The sequence below is a fragment of the Vidua chalybeata genome, chromosome 9 (assembly GCF_026979565.1).
Source record: "Vidua chalybeata isolate OUT-0048 chromosome 9, bVidCha1 merged haplotype, whole genome shotgun sequence".
In the NCBI taxonomy this organism is placed as follows: domain Eukaryota; kingdom Metazoa; phylum Chordata; class Aves; order Passeriformes; family Viduidae; genus Vidua; species Vidua chalybeata.
Genome location: NC_071538.1, coordinates 5,256,555 through 5,271,507, shown reverse-complemented (window position 1 = coordinate 5,271,507; position 14,953 = coordinate 5,256,555). Strand labels below are relative to the sequence as shown.

The 14,953-nt window shown below is 52.4% G+C and overlaps 1 protein-coding gene across 3 annotated transcripts in view; it reads right to left on the bottom strand.

The window, feature by feature from the left end:
• Positions 1-9,630: 9,630 nt before the first annotated feature.
• NEGR1 (neuronal growth regulator 1) overlaps positions 9,631-14,953 on the bottom strand; it is a 183,350-nt gene continuing 178,027 nt past the window's right edge. For all 3 annotated transcript variants that reach the window (XM_053950113.1, XM_053950114.1, XM_053950115.1), the window contains one exon: positions 9,631-12,163. In XM_053950113.1, the coding sequence (XP_053806088.1) occupies positions 12,039-12,163 (125 nt within the window). In that variant the 3' untranslated portion in view covers positions 9,631-12,038. The remainder of the gene's footprint in view (positions 12,164-14,953) is intronic.

Below are 14,953 nucleotides of genomic sequence, written 5' to 3'. Positions count from 1 at the left end.
TCACGGACCACTTCAGCCTGTTTGAGACATTTTGAAAACGAAAATAACTCTGTGTGTCACAGTTTTACAGCGAGCATGGCTTCATATGAAAGAGGTCTCCTCTCCTTAAAGTGAATTCTTCACTTTTAGAAAAGAATTCCATCAGATGCATCATTTGTCTGACTACAAATCCAATTTTCAAGTGAGGTGGATTTTTCCACTAGATGTTTTTGATTTTGGGAAGGAGGAGGGCTGGCAAGGCTTCCTCAGGGTGCCACAGGAATTCCACAGAGCCCAAGAAACCTGAATCTTCCAGCTGCAGCCCCCTGGAAGGTCACTGGGATGGTCACATCTCATTGGGCAGCCCTTCTCTGTCTCGGTGTGAGAGATTTCTCAAGTTAATTACGAAATCTTTGCCATTAAATATTCAGCAACACTTATTTTTGAGTACCTCAGGTTTAATTTAGGTCCCTTAAAATTTTAATATCCGACTTTAATATTTAATACTGCCCTGAGATGTGTGTAGGAATTTAAAGTCCATGCTTTGAATGAAAGGGATGTTGGATTTCTTTATGGAAAAGGCTGAGATGGAGGCTTGAGGAAAGGGTCTGCCTTGAAAGGATCCAACTCTTCCTTCTTCCATCCTGCACACGTGTATTTTATGTGGAGGGGCACTGTAGGGCTCCCTCTGCTCTAATTAAGGCCTCTCATTTATTAAAGTATCTTTAACACGTTTGCAGCACAGCACCAAAAATGGGAAGCATTCTGATTATTTTCAAAGTTTTTTTTTTTTTTTTTTTTTCCTTCTGGGAGGGGGATTAGCTGCCCAATTAACACACGCCATTAATTTGTGAGCTGCGCTTGAAGTGAAACCAGTAACACAGGACTTGTGGAATTATTTAAGAATCTGCATTAGAGCCAAGAAGCACAAAAGCACTTGGAAAAGTCTCGTGAGCCGCTCGGTAAGTGCTCCAAAGCTGCAGGCGAGGCTGGAGCTGGCTGAGCCCGGGGTTAGAAGGGTTCGTGCTAAGGACGGGCGTGGGGCTCGCCTGGAGAGCTCTGCCCCAAGCAGAGGGGAAGGAAAAACCCCATGGGGCGTGTGGGGCCAGCCTGGGGGTGCTGGAGCCAAAGAGCCGGAGCATGAGCGTGAACATGGAACAGCAGCAGCACAGGGATGTGTTGCCCTGATTTTTAAAAGCGTGAAGTTTTCCTTTATAGTTCTTTTGAAAGTTTTAAAGTTCTTTTAAAAGTCTTCCGTGCCTTCTAATAATGTTTACATGTTTCTACTGGAGTTCTCACCACTGTTCATGTAAACAATGATTGGTTTGCATTCTTCTTTGTGGGAGGAGAGAATTGATGGACTCTTGGTTTGACCAGTGTGGTTGGAGAGGTGACAATTCCATCCTCCAATCCACTGTCACTTTTGGAACTCCATATATTGCGAGGTCAGAAATAAAATCCTCTCTTTTTCTCTCTTGAGCTCACCAAGCTTCCGTGTGCTCATTTCGTGCCCAACAGCGACAGGGGTGGGCACAGAGGCTGCGGGATGAAGGCTGGGAAGAGCAGCTTGGGCCAGTCCTGCTGCTGCACTTTCCCGGTGCCAGAGCTCCTTCTGGCCACGTTTTATGCTCTCAGATGTTCCCTCCCAGCTTCCCTGCCCCATTTCCAGGGCTTTTGCTGTCCCCAGGGATGTCCCCTCCCTCTGGGCTCAGCCACCGCTTGTGCCAAGGCGGTTCATTGTCAGAGGTGGCATCACTGGAGTGTAAACCCCTGCAGCAGCACTCACAGGGGTCCTGGGGGGTTGGAGCCGGGTGGGAATGGAGCCTCTGCTCCCAGGGATCAGGGACAGGGCGGGAGCCATGGACTGAGGCTGTGCCAGGGCAAGTTCTCATGGAAAATGTCAGCCCTGGAGCAGCTGCCCGTCCCTGTGGGATTTCACAGCCCTGTGCATGTGGCACCTGGGGACATGGGGCAGTGCTGGGGATGGCTGGATGGGAGAATCTCAGAGGGCTTTTCCAGCCTGAACAGTTCCAGGATTCCACGTGATGTATCCATTGCAAAGGAGAAGAGGCTGGGTGTCAGCTCTGATGGCACCGGTGCTGTTTAAATCCTGCAGCTGCTGTAGATGCCTTCCAGGGAAATACCCAGTTCCATTCCATTCCATTCCATTCCATTCCATTCCATTCCATTCCATTCCATTCCATTCCACCCCCCTTTTCCTGGGGATGCCCATCCTGCAGAACCACCCTGCTGCTCTCCAGGGGCTGTGGATGTTCCTGCACAGCAGGCTCCAGGGGGGGTAAGGGTGAGCTTGGCTTTGAAAGCTCAGAAAATGTGATTTTGTGACAGAACTGGGGGCAAACCCTGTCCTTCCTCCTGTCCAAACTCCCGGGGATTGTCCCTGTGGGAAGCTGCAGCTCAGGAAAGGGAAGCTGGGGAGTGGGAGCAATTCAGGCTTGAGGAAGTGACAAAGAAGGGAAGAGTGCCGAGGCCTCTGATGGAAATTCATCAGCTCCCGGCTGAACAAGGAGCTGTGAATCTCTTTGAGTGCAACAGCTCTGCCAGCTTGCAAAGGAGCAGATGTGCTCACAAGATGGATAGTTGCAAATAGTCAAAATACTGTTTTTTGGGCGTTTTTATGCTTTAGTGATTATCTTTTTTCATCTAAAATAAATCCAGATTGTGCATAGGCTGGAAAACAAAATAACAATATTTGGAGAGTGGGAGTGTTTATTTAACAGGTGGCCTATTTAGCAAATGGTTTACTCCTACAAAAATAATATTCCTGCAGGATCCTGCAACAGTGATTGGGAACATCTGAGAGCAGGAAGGCGTTTTGGGGGGTGATTGCTCCGTGTGGGCTCGGGCTGGGCTGGTTTAATTAAGAACATCTGCAGGAGCACTTTGCTGAGTGCATTTGCATCTCTAATTGACTGGGGGGGGCGGTGCTGGGCCCTGGAGAGTTCCCCCTTCCCTGGGAACAGGGGACCCCAAGGATGGGTTTGTAAGGGACGCCGGGATAAGGGAAATTCCTATAAATTCCCAGGAATTTACCCCATGGAGGGAACGAGCAGGAAGATGCTCTGGCAGAAAAGGGGAAGGGCAGGAGCTGAGCTGATCCCAGCATTTTCCCTAAGGCTGTTTTTTGGTGCCAGTCGCTCTTTGCCCCTCAGTCACCAACTCCAACCCTGGAGTCTGCCGAAAATGTTGAGGGATTTTGGGAATTTGAGGGCTTTGGAGGACGATGGTGTCCCCATGCTGGGGCAGGGAGCTGCCCAGCTGCCCCCCAGGCCGGGTCCTGCCCCGGAGCAAAGCTGTCTTTGGATGTTCCCTGCACTGGCTGTGATCCCTGCGCTGGGAGCTGTTTAACAACGATATTTTGGGTGGCCAGGGGATAATTACACACAGAGCTGGCTCCCTCCAAGGCCGGCCTTTTGTTTTCAGCTGGTGCCTCTTGACATTTAGCAAATGCTAATGCCTCCATGCTGTGGGGCTTCTTCACCTAAACCATGAATAACCCCTCCAGAGGCACTGTCCATCCCCACGGGATGATCCTTAAGGCCCCTTCCAGCCCAAACCACTCCACGATTCCGTGATAAAAGTCGCTGGTACTGAGCAGCACCTGCTTTGGTGGGCTGTGTTTTGGTTTTGCTTTCCTGCCTCAGCTTGTGGAAAGAATTATTTTCCAAAATATTTGTAATCTATTGATATATTAAAGCACTTGTCTGAATTCCTCGGTTTTTTCCAGAGGCGTGAGCATTAAACTCAGGTAAAGTGCCTTTGATGACAGACATAATGAGCACAGTAAAGTGATTATTAAATTAGAGCAGCCCTAATTCTTGACATTCATTTGAGGTCTCCCCCAGTATTTATCTGATTTGTCATTTACAGCGGTGATGCCATGGGTTTGGGTGGGAGAGGATTAGAAATGGGGGAAGTTTTGGCATGGGCTGCCCCAACCAGCCCTTCTGGAGGAGACCCTGGCGAAAGGGGAGGGGAAGAGCCTGGCAGCAATCCTGGCACCTTCCCCCGCGTGGCAAAAGAATTCCTTTGCACCAGCACCGGCTGGAGGGGGAAGCAAGGAGAGGAATTCAATTCAAGATCACAGCTCTCAGAGAGATGAGCACATTTGGAACGCTCCGCCGGGATCTCAGCTGAGAACAAAGCCCAGGCCTGCAGTGAGTCCCCGTTCCCTCCATCCCCTGGGAAATCCTCCTCTCCCCTTTCCTGCTCTCCCTGGGGAGGCTGTCCTGGTGGCCTGGGGGAGCAGCTCCTGCTCCTGCGTGCTGGATCCCGTCTCAGAAGCGTTCAGAGAAGAAGCCTCTCCTCCCCGCTCGTGCTCATTAACCTTTACTGGAGTGCTGCTCCTGTACTCCAAGAGAAGGTCAAAGCCCTCGGCTGCGTTTTTCCCGGGGAATGAAGAGTGTGATCCGCAGTCTCATGGGGAGAAACGCCGCGGCAGGAGCGCCAGAGAGCCGGGTGATTAACGCCGGGACATTAATTAATTCCCAAATGCGCAGGCACTGCGGGGCCCCGGCACAGAGCGGCTGGAGGGGCCGGACAGCGAGGCTCTCACCGCTCACCTCTCACTGCTCACCTCTCACCGCTCACCTCTCACCTCTCACCTCTCACCTCTCACCTCTCACCGCTCACCTCTCACCTCTCACCGCTCACCTCTCACCTCTCACCTCTCACCTCTCACCTCTCACCTCTCACCTCTCACCGCTCACCTCTCACCGCTCACCGCTCACCGCTCACCTCTCACTGGGCTGTGGGACAGCCGGGAACGCGCGAGGCTCAGGAGCCTCTCCTGCTCCCTGGGACATCGGCTGCTCTGTGTGACATCGGCTGTTCTGTGTGACATCGGCTGTTCCCTGTGACATCAGCTGTTCTGTGTGACATCAGCTCTTCCCTGTGACATCAGCTGTTTCCTGTGACATCAGCTGTTCTGTGTGACATCGGCTGTTCTGTGTGACATCAGCTGTTCCCTGTGACATCAGCTGTTCTGTGTGACATCGGCTGTTCTGTGTGACATCAGCTGTTCCCTGTGACATCAGCTGTTCTGTGTGACATCGGCTGTTCTGTGTGACATCGGCTGTTCCCTGTGACATCAGCTGTTTCCTGTGACATCGGCTGCTCTGTGTGACATCGGCTGTTCTGTGTGACATCGGCTGTTCTGTGTGACATCAGCTCTTCCCTGTGACATCAGCTGTTTCCTGTGACATCAGCTGTTCTGTGTGACATCAGCCACTCTGTGTGACATCGGCCACTCTGTGTGACATCAGCCACTCTGTGTGACATCGGCCACTCTGTGTGACATCAGCTGTTCCCTGTGACATCAGCTGTTCTGTGTGACATTGGCTGTTCTGTGTGACATCGGCTGTTCTGTGTGACATCGGCTGCTCTGTGTGACATCGGCTGTTCTGTGTGACATCGGCTGCTCTGTGTGACATCAGCTGTTCCCTGTGACATCGGCTGTTCCCTGTGACATCAGCTGTTCTGTGTGACATCAGCCACTCTGTGTGACATCAGCCACTCTGTGTGCCATCACTGTTCCCTGTGCCGTCAGCCCCTCCATGTGCCATCGCCCGCTCCCGAGGGCAGCAGGACGGCCGTGTCCAGCCTCGGAGGGAAGCTGGGCTGAGCCCAGAGAACATCCCGGAGCTCTGGGCTCTGTTCGGGTTGAGCTGGGAGCCAGGGAAGGTGGGGGCTCAGCCCCCCGAGCACCAGGGGGGCCTCTGCCACTGTCGTGGTCTGGTGCCTTTTGTAGGGTCCAGGGAGTGGAGTGGGAGCTCAGCCTGGGCTGCAGCCTCCTCCTTCTCCTTCTCCTTCTCCTTCTCCTTCTCCTTCTCCTTCTCCTTCTCCTTCTCCTTCTCCTTCTCCTTCTCCTTCTCCTGCTCCTGCTCCTGCTCCTGCTCCTCCTCCTGCTCCTGCTCCTGCTCCTGCTCCTGCTCCTGCTCCTGCTCCTGCTCCTGCTCCCTGCCTGCCCCTTCTGCCTTCGGGGAGAGAAGGGGACCAAGAGATGGGGACCAAGAAATAGGAATGGAGAGATGGGGACCAAGAGATGGGAAAAGAGAGAAGAGGACCAAGAGATGGGGATCAAGAGATGGGGACCAAGGGACAGGGATCAAGAGATGGGAATGAAGAGACAGGGATAAAAACACAGGGACCAAGACCCAGAGTCCAAGGCTTCAGGAGCAGCACACAGGAACGTGCCCTGTCCCATCACACACTTTGTCTTTCAAAGTACAGGGGAGGACACGTGCACCTGTCCTGCTAAAAGTCATTTCTAAATGAGTCACAGGGATTTAGGATCCATAATTTTTGGCAAACAGACATTAAATCCTCATTACACAGAAAACAGTGGCAACTGAGAGCCTTGCTCCCCTGTCCCAGCCTCCCAAGCTCTGTTTTTAAACGTTTTTGGGGAGGGATTTGCAGTAATTCACTCTAAAGTTAATTTCTTTCCCACTTATGGTAAAAAATTGTGAAAAGGTCACGGATAATGAAAAAGCAGTGAATTTGAAATCCTGTGGAAGAGCAACTCAGCGCTTTTAGCAGCTCACTTAAGGGGGAGGAAAAGCAGTTCCTCCGAGGTTTGAAAGCTTTGCCAGCCTAATGAGCGCTGCCGCCTCCCGCAGAGCCCAAATTCCTGCCAGGAATCCTCCTCCCATTAGTGGGGTGGAGCAGCTCCTGCCCGCCCCACCTGAAGGGACACATCACAAACACTGAGCACCGCTCAGGGGCTGCCCCTGCACGCCACAACTGCCCACCCTGCCACGAGGAAAGGCTGTTTTGTATTAAAGCATCTGCAAAACAGAGGGAGGGCGGCCGGGCCCTGCCATCCCACCCTCAGCCACCCACTGGAAAATGAGGCTGCTGCTGCTCCATCTCGGCCTGGAGGCTTGTTCTCATTTGGGGCTCTCGTTTTAAGTGGCTGTCGTGGGGATTAATGTGCCTCTGACTCTAATGGTGCTGGGAGGGGGACAAGCTGATGGTAGTGCACAGAAATCACGGGGTGTCGTGTGCCAGCTGTGTTTGTGCTGAGAAATCCTAAAAGGAGAGAGCAGATTTCCCCCTCTGGATACCGAGTTCATCACTGCAGGCAGTTTGTGAGCTGGGAGAGAAGAGGATGGGGGTAATGAGTGTCCCAGCACTCGGCTGCTAAGGGGAGCTCCTGTGGCTGGAGCAGCGCTCTGCTGTCCCCTGGCTGTCCTTGCAGCGGGGCTGCTGCAGAAGGCTCATTCCTGGTGTCCCTGCTGTCCCTGCCGGGCCGGGGCACTGCCTGGGAACGTGGGGTCACTTCGGGCCGGCCTGGCTGTCCCTGCTGTTCCTGGAGGGTTCCGAGTTCACCGTGGGAGAGCCCAGGCCCTGCCCTGGCCAGGTTTGTGCAGGGAGGGAGCCAAGGTGCCTGTGTCACTCCTCCCACCCCCGGGAGGGCTGTGGAGTACACCGGAGAAAGCCCGGGGGTGCCTCTGGCAGTGGGGGTGATGGAGCCAGCACCTGGGACTGACCTGCACCCCCTGAACGCCCCGGCACAGAGCCCAGGGCCTCTCCCAGCTCATCCCAGCCAAGGGCAGAGCAGCTGGGCCGGGTGGGAGCTGCTCCTCCCCATCCCATGATGCGGATTTTCGTCCTGCCGACTGACGGGAACGCTGCGTGCGCCCCGAAATGTGAATGACTGAGAGCTCAGCTTATGAGAGGTGGCAAATGTGCTGATCTCCGCATTTCTTAACATGAGAATTTTCTAATAAAAAGGAGCCTTGGAGCTCTTCATGAATTAGGCATCAGGAGCCAGAGCAAACAGCGCTGAAGGTGCCCCGGTAAAGCCCTTGCTCACACAAAGCTCCGAGAGCAGGATTTGCTGAGATCCCTTCCCCATCAGCCCGAGACCTCGGTGCCACTGCCTTGCCCTGGCTGTTTCCAGGTGGATTATGGACTTGTCTGGCTGCAGAACAAATCCCTGCCCTGCCCTCGGAGCTCAGGGGAGAACGCAAACGAGGAGCCCAGCCCAGCCCAGCCCAGCCCAGCCCAGCCCAGCACAGCCCGGGTCCCTGCCCCGCCACATCCCCCGTGCCCTTGGCCAAATCCAGAGGCAGCTCCTCCCTGCCCTGCCAGCACTGATCCCTCTGCTCTCGACACTAAGGCGCAATGGAGAATTTTTAATTCCCGTTTTATAAATTCCCTTTTTTTGGTCAGCATTTCCTCATTTCCCAGGATCTTGCGTTGCCAGCTGCAGCGTGGCAGGAGGCTGTGGGTTCCCACAGCCCCGTGGGGCTGAGAAACACCCAGAGCCCTCACTCTGCCCCAGCTCCGAGGAGTTTGGGTGTGTGGGGGGACACGGGAGAGGATGTGGCAGTTTTTGGTGGCACCACAGCACTGCCAGCCCCACAGCAAACCCCGCACTGCCAGCGCTGGAGTGCCAGGCTCAACTTCATCCTCTCCCCACTCCTCCTCACACATGGCAGTTCATGCAAGGATTTAAAAACTGCTGAAGATTATTTTAAAAGAAATGCTTCCCTCCCTCCCCCTTTTTTTTTTCCTCCAAAGAATCGCCCCCCTCCGTGGCAGCTGTGAAATATGGATTATTTACCTCCAGACTGGGCACGAGGCTGATCCAGCCTTAGAAGTAAATGCATATTTAGTCTTTAAGGCATATTTATCCATGTAAATACATATTTTGGTATACACATTCTTCATAACACAGTTCTGTGGGCTCTGGGGAGGTTTTGGTAGCAGAACATTTGCCATTGTCTATTTTGAACACTTGCTCAGAAAATGTGCAAAAAAAGCAGCTGTCACTGGGATGGGTTTAACACTCCTGGATCTTAAAAACAGCATCGACTCTAAAAAAAACCTATTGAAAAGTTTAAAAAAAGCTGTCTGGCTCTGAAGGATCCTGCCAAGATACAAACCCTTGAGAAACTGCGTTTGTTCCCGAGTTGTGAGACGTGCCTCAGCTGAGTGTCAGCTCGGTTCCAGGGCCAGCAGCCGTGTGACAGCGGTGTCACCGCTCCGGTGTCACCGCTCCGTGTGGGGACACGGCCCTGCGGTACTGCGCCTCCCGGCCCGGGGGCTCCCACGGGCCAGCAGCCCTGCTGGAAAAACTCGGCTAAACCTTTTCTTCTCCTGCTGGGAAGGATCCACAGAGTCAGACTGGCCCGGCAGCCACGAGCAGGGAGGCACAGAACGAACCTTCCAACGGCTGCCCAAAGTGCCCCCCACAAATGAAGGGCTGCAGCCAGCCCCAAGCACCCTCCCGCCCTGCAGTCCCTGCGGGTGGCTGTGCTCACTCTGGTGCCTGCTTTGGGAGCACAGATCCCAGCCTGTCCCAGCCCAGCTCACCCAGACCAGGGGTGTCCCCCTGACCCCCTCTGCTGCAGCTCCAGCCCTGCCCAAATCCGGGCTGCAGAGCCCAGAGCCTCTCAGCCCGCTGCCCCTCACACACCCCAGCACACTCCTGCCTCCCCAAAACAGCCCTGGCACCCCGACACGGCTCCCAGTGCCGCTGCTCGCGGGGGTTTGGGCTTTTCTTTTTGGGCTTGACGAGAAGGGCGTCCCCCCCAAGTGGAACCAAACGTGGGGCAGGATCTCTGGTCCGTGCCACCCAGGGGTGGGTGGCAGTGCAAACATTCAACGCTTCACTGTAGATTCCTTTTTTCATATTTAATAAAGCCGCTGTTCATTCTATTCTGTTGCTGGAAAGATCAGGTTCCAAATGTCAGGAATCACTGGAATGCAAATGTATCACTGGAATGCAGGGTTTGATCCAGCCACAGCATAGAACCCTCTCCCAGTCTTACACACATGGGTTGGGTCATCCATATCCTCATTTTTTCCTTCATAAAACTGCACTGACACAAGACTTCCTGCAGCACCACTGTTTCTAGTGAATGGATTCTAAAATAGAGCACTTTAAAGCTGCAATACAAGAGAGATCGGGATATCAGGACTGATAAACTCATTTGAGGTGAGTTTGTACCCTTTCCTTCCAGAATGGGTTTGTTCATGTTATTCCAGGTTTTAAAAAAATGCCACATTTCTGAAAAGAGCAACTGCTTGGCACATGGCTGTAAATAATAGGAGAAATAATACAGTCTGTCACTGACCACACGCAGAGTGACCCAGGATGTTTTACTGCCATCTTTTGGAGTGAACATCTCTGTTTTCTCAGCAGGGACAGCAGAGGCACTGCAGCTCCTGGCTGGGACAGCCCAGACTGAGCCCAGGAAACTCCGAGTCCTCCTTGCTGAAAATCCAGGATCTTGGGACTGCTGAGTATTCCCAGGCTCAGCTGGGGCTGCTCACTGCCAAGACCTGCCGTGAGGACAAGAAGTGGGAGCTGGGCAGTTGGTGTCACAGAACCTGGGAGTGATCACAGTGAAAGTGGTGCTGTCCCACCCAAGGCCAGGCTGGAGAGGGCTTGGAGCAGCCTGGGATAGTGGAGGTGTCCCTGTCCCTGTCCCTGTCCCTGTCCCTGTCCCTGGCAGGGCTGGGGTGGGCTGGGCTCTGAGGTCCCTCCCAACCCAACCCAGCCCAGCCCGGGATTCTGTTACTCAGGATTTTGTTGTTCCTGCTGTCAGTGGTTGTTGGTGAGCAGGTCAGGAGCTCTCGGGGCCACCAGGGGATCTGGTGCCCAAGGGCTGCTGGCCACGGCCACCCCAGTGAGTGACACGGGTGGCAGCTGTCAGTCAGGTGTGAGCTGTGAGCAGCACTGCACACCAACACCGTGCAGGCTGCGAAGGACAAAGCGCCATCACACACGATTTGGATTTCTGGGCTGGTCCTTCGGGGTGTGCCAGCAGGGTCCCCTCGAGGGCTGCAGCAGGGGAGGGTGTCTGGGGGCTGGGAGGGACAGCCCTGCCCAGGGGAGCAGGTCCCCAAGCCCTGCCTGCACAGGTGGCTCTCCCAAGCACGGCCACGTGCCCTCAGCAGGAGCACCCTCGCTGCTGCCACAGGGATAGAAAACTCTGCTTGATACTGCAGGGATTTGCAGGTGTCTCATGGTTCAAAGCATCCTTTATCATTGCTAAATCAGCCAAACCAGTACAAAACTGAGTGCAAGAAAAATACCAATTGACGTCGGCTTTGCCAGCCATACAAAAGGGACGATCCTGACCTTTACAGCCCGGCGGGAGTTTGGCTTTAGGGGAACATTCCGACATTCAAAAGGTGCCACAAAATAATCTGAGTCCTGTTTTCTAGTGGGAAATGTCGTTCTTACAGAGGTCACCTGCTGCTCAGTGGTGGTGGAGGGAGGGACAAAGAGGAGTTGGTGCTACCCTTGAGCTGAGCCCTGCCCCTGGGAGCTCCCCTTTCCTGCCTCGCCCAGGGATCCCTTCCGCTCAAAAGGATGCTCCAGCACTTCCCAGAACACATTCCAGACTGGTTGGAGAGGAAGAGGAAAGTCGTGTTTCATGAAGGCACAACCATGCTGAATTGGCAGGAAAGAGGGAAGAGAACAAAAGCAGTACTGCACAACGCAGTTATAGTACAAGGCTCATTCTTGAAACCTGAATATCATGCTAGAAGAAAATCTAGATATGTGTAATATTTTGAAGAAATATTTTGAAGGCAATATTATTTGAATTTTTTTTTTTTGACTCAAAAAAGAACAAATGTTTTTTGTGTAAGTTTGGAGAGAATGCTAGTTGAGAAGGGAACTGAATGTTTGTATTGCAGCCTTAAAGAAGCACATTTTTACTGCAATATCCTTTTTTTTGTAAACTACAGTCTGCGACTCAGCAGACCATGACTGAATGCTTCTGAAAACTTGTCGATTACAAACATGAAATCACAATTAATATCCTCTAAAAGTAATTTCAGAGTTCTCACGTCTTAAAAAAGGACAATGTGTACTGCTCCACAAGGTAATGCAGCTAATCAAAAAAAAAGGAGTTGAATTAAAGTATTTACATAATGAGCAATTCTACAGAAGGCGATCATCCCCATGTAAGCACTGATTATATCCCACGCCGCTTTTAACAAACTCTACCAGATTGGATCCAGTCACCAGCACTTCCAGAGAATCCTTAAAAGCCTTTTATGGGTCTTTACATTTAGTGCAGAAGGATGTTCTTCAGGTAGAATATGCTGCTGAGGGAGGACAGCGTCAGCACCAGGGACCAGCAGGAGAACAGCACCTCGGCGTGCCCGGTGATCCCGTACTGGGCTGTGCTGGGAGCTGCAAGGCAAGCACAGGGGTCAGTGGCAATCCCCTCTCGCAGCCCCCCACATTCTCCCTTTCCAGGACTCCTTCCCAGCTGCCTCTCCGGGCAGCAGCAGAATTCCTCCGGGAAGCAGAGGGAAGGCTGTGAGCACAGCCCAGCCCCGCCCAGGGAACGGCCCCGCTTGCTCCAGGAGCAGAAATTGTTTTCAGGGCAAGCGCTTGGAAATGGGAGCGCTTCATTTTTAACCAGCTGAATAATCGATCCATGCTTAAGTTACTGAGCATGAGGATCTGCAGTGCAATCAATGGGAGGGGACTGGATTAAGCCCTCCTGGAAAACAGCTTATTTTCTGCCCAACTCCAGAAGCCAGAGTTTGACAATTGTGCTCAGCTAAAGACATTGATACTTATTTTGAAGAAACTGCATTTATTTGTTTACCTCAAAGCTTTTCTCGAATTCCTGGGTAAATGCACACAAAGTGCAAAGAGGGGAAATGCAAGAAATCAGTGCTGAGGAGCAAGGGAGGAGCTGGTCCCTGGGACTGGCAATGTCCCAGCTGTGCCTCAGGGATGGACCTGGCTGAGACCTTGTCCTTGACAGGACACGGGGAACGGCCTGAAGCTGGATGAGAGTTGATTTAGATGGGACACTGGGCAGGAATTGTTCCCTGGCAGGGTGGGCAGGCCCTGGCACAGGTGCCCAGAGCAGCTGGGGCTGCCCCTGCATCCCTGGCAGTGCCCCAGGCCAGGCTGGATTGGGTTTGGAGCACCTGGGACAGTGGGAGGTGTCCCTGCCATGGCAGGGGTGGCACTGGGTGGGATTTAAGGTCCTTTCCCACCCCAAGCATCCCAGGATTGTGCGAAAGCCGTGGGTTTGGCCTCGGAGAGCCACAGGCAGGAGGGAGCTCGAGGAGCTGTTCCCTCACCTGCACCAAATCCTGTCTGCTTTCCCAGCACGCAGCTTCCCAGTCCCAAGGCTTGTTCAGCCCAAATCCTGGATCAAATCCAAATCACCACATCCCTTTGCTTTCTGTGCAGACCCTGCAGCTCCACGTGCAGCCTGTGACATTTTACTTGGCGCAGAGAATGTGACACGACCCGAAACCCTCTGCTTCCCCCCCGTGCAGAAGGGTTCAGGTAATAACCCAAAACAAAACAAGATTTAACTTGGTTTTGAAGCTTAGTTTAGTGACTGATGACTGTGACTAACTGCAGGCCAGGGCACTTCCTCTCCTCTCATTAAAAAAGGACTTTCTGTGCTAAGTCATGATGACAAATCAACCTTTAATTTATGATGAGGGCCGGGCGAGGAAGCTGAAGCATAACACAGGTGCTATTTCATTTCATGGTATGAAGAGAGTTTCCCCAACTTAAGGATAATTTGAACTGCAGTAGCTACAAAAGCGAGCGGAAGATTATGTAAATCTGATTTGCTGCATATGAACCAGCTCTGTCTTTCCAGGGCTTATTAAATCATACCTGGATTGTTTCTGCACAAAGAGGGAGTTAATGGGGGGAAAATGCACTGACTTGGGAGATAATAGAAAAGTTACAGTTCCCAGAGCTGCCTAAGCAGGAGAATTGGATGGAAAAGAAACCTGAAGGAGAAGCAAACGTGGAGAAGCTTAATTATCAATTATGATGTCACACAAGGCCTACTGGATGACACATAATTTAAAATATTGGGCTAGACTCCTAAAAATTTTTAAAAATTAATAATCTCCTGCAGACTTTTTCTTCTCCCCCTCAGAATTTTGATCAATTTTTCCCGTGGGTCCCTGAATTCTTTGCTGGCCAAGCAAAACACTGTTGCTGGATATTAATAAAATTCCGTAGCTTTGTGCTGATATATAAACTTTAAAAATAAACACACCTTTAAAATTTAAAGACTCTTAGCATGGTCTGCTCAGTCCTTGATCTGCTCTGAGTAATTATTTTGGTGAGGACTGAGCAGTCCTTGCTCTCCTGTGCAAGGCCATGCAAGGTCACTTTGTTCTTGGACTTGGTAATTTTCAAAGCACTTTTGGATGGTTTCAAAGCCCTCAGTTTGGGGGAAAATGAAAAGGTTTAAATGCTTGAGAGCAGCATAAACCAGCTGCCTTTCTTTCCCCCACTGAAATATTACCTTGCCATTGTTTCACACACACACACACGCACGAGCTCCCAGTCTTAATATTTATGCAGGGTGGTAATGGTGGAGGAATGTGTGATTAGGCTTTAAATAAGAGCTGGAATTATTTGAGTCTGTGATTGCACCTGCAGCCACCCCGGGCATTTCCATAAGCCCCATCCCCAGCACGACACAGGGCTGATTTCAGAGGGTTTGGCAGAGCTTTGGGTGCCCGCAGGGGGGAAGGAGAGCTGTGTCCAGGGAGGGTCAGGATGCACTTGAGGGGTTTCTCCATGGAACGGGCTGCCCAGCCCTGGCACAGCTGCCCAGCCCTGGCACAGCTGCCCAGGGAGGTTTGGGGTTCCCCATCCCCAGGGGGATCTCAAAGCCCTGTGGACGTGGCCCTTGGGGACGTGGCTCAGGGGTGGCCCTGGCAGTGCTGGGGATGGTTGGACCCCGTGGTCTGCGAGGGCTTTTCCAGCCTAAACGATTCCATGGCTTTATGATCTGGTGCTGCAAATTCACTTCAGAGCCCGGGGAGTGATACCTTGGAATGCCTGAAAAGAAAGTGAATTTCCATCTAGAAGAAGATTAAAAGGAGCTCCACGAACAGCCTGATGTCTGAAATACCAAATGACCCAGGATTTAGAAGACACAGTGAGTTTAAAATGTCAGCTGCAGCCACTGAGGAGTAA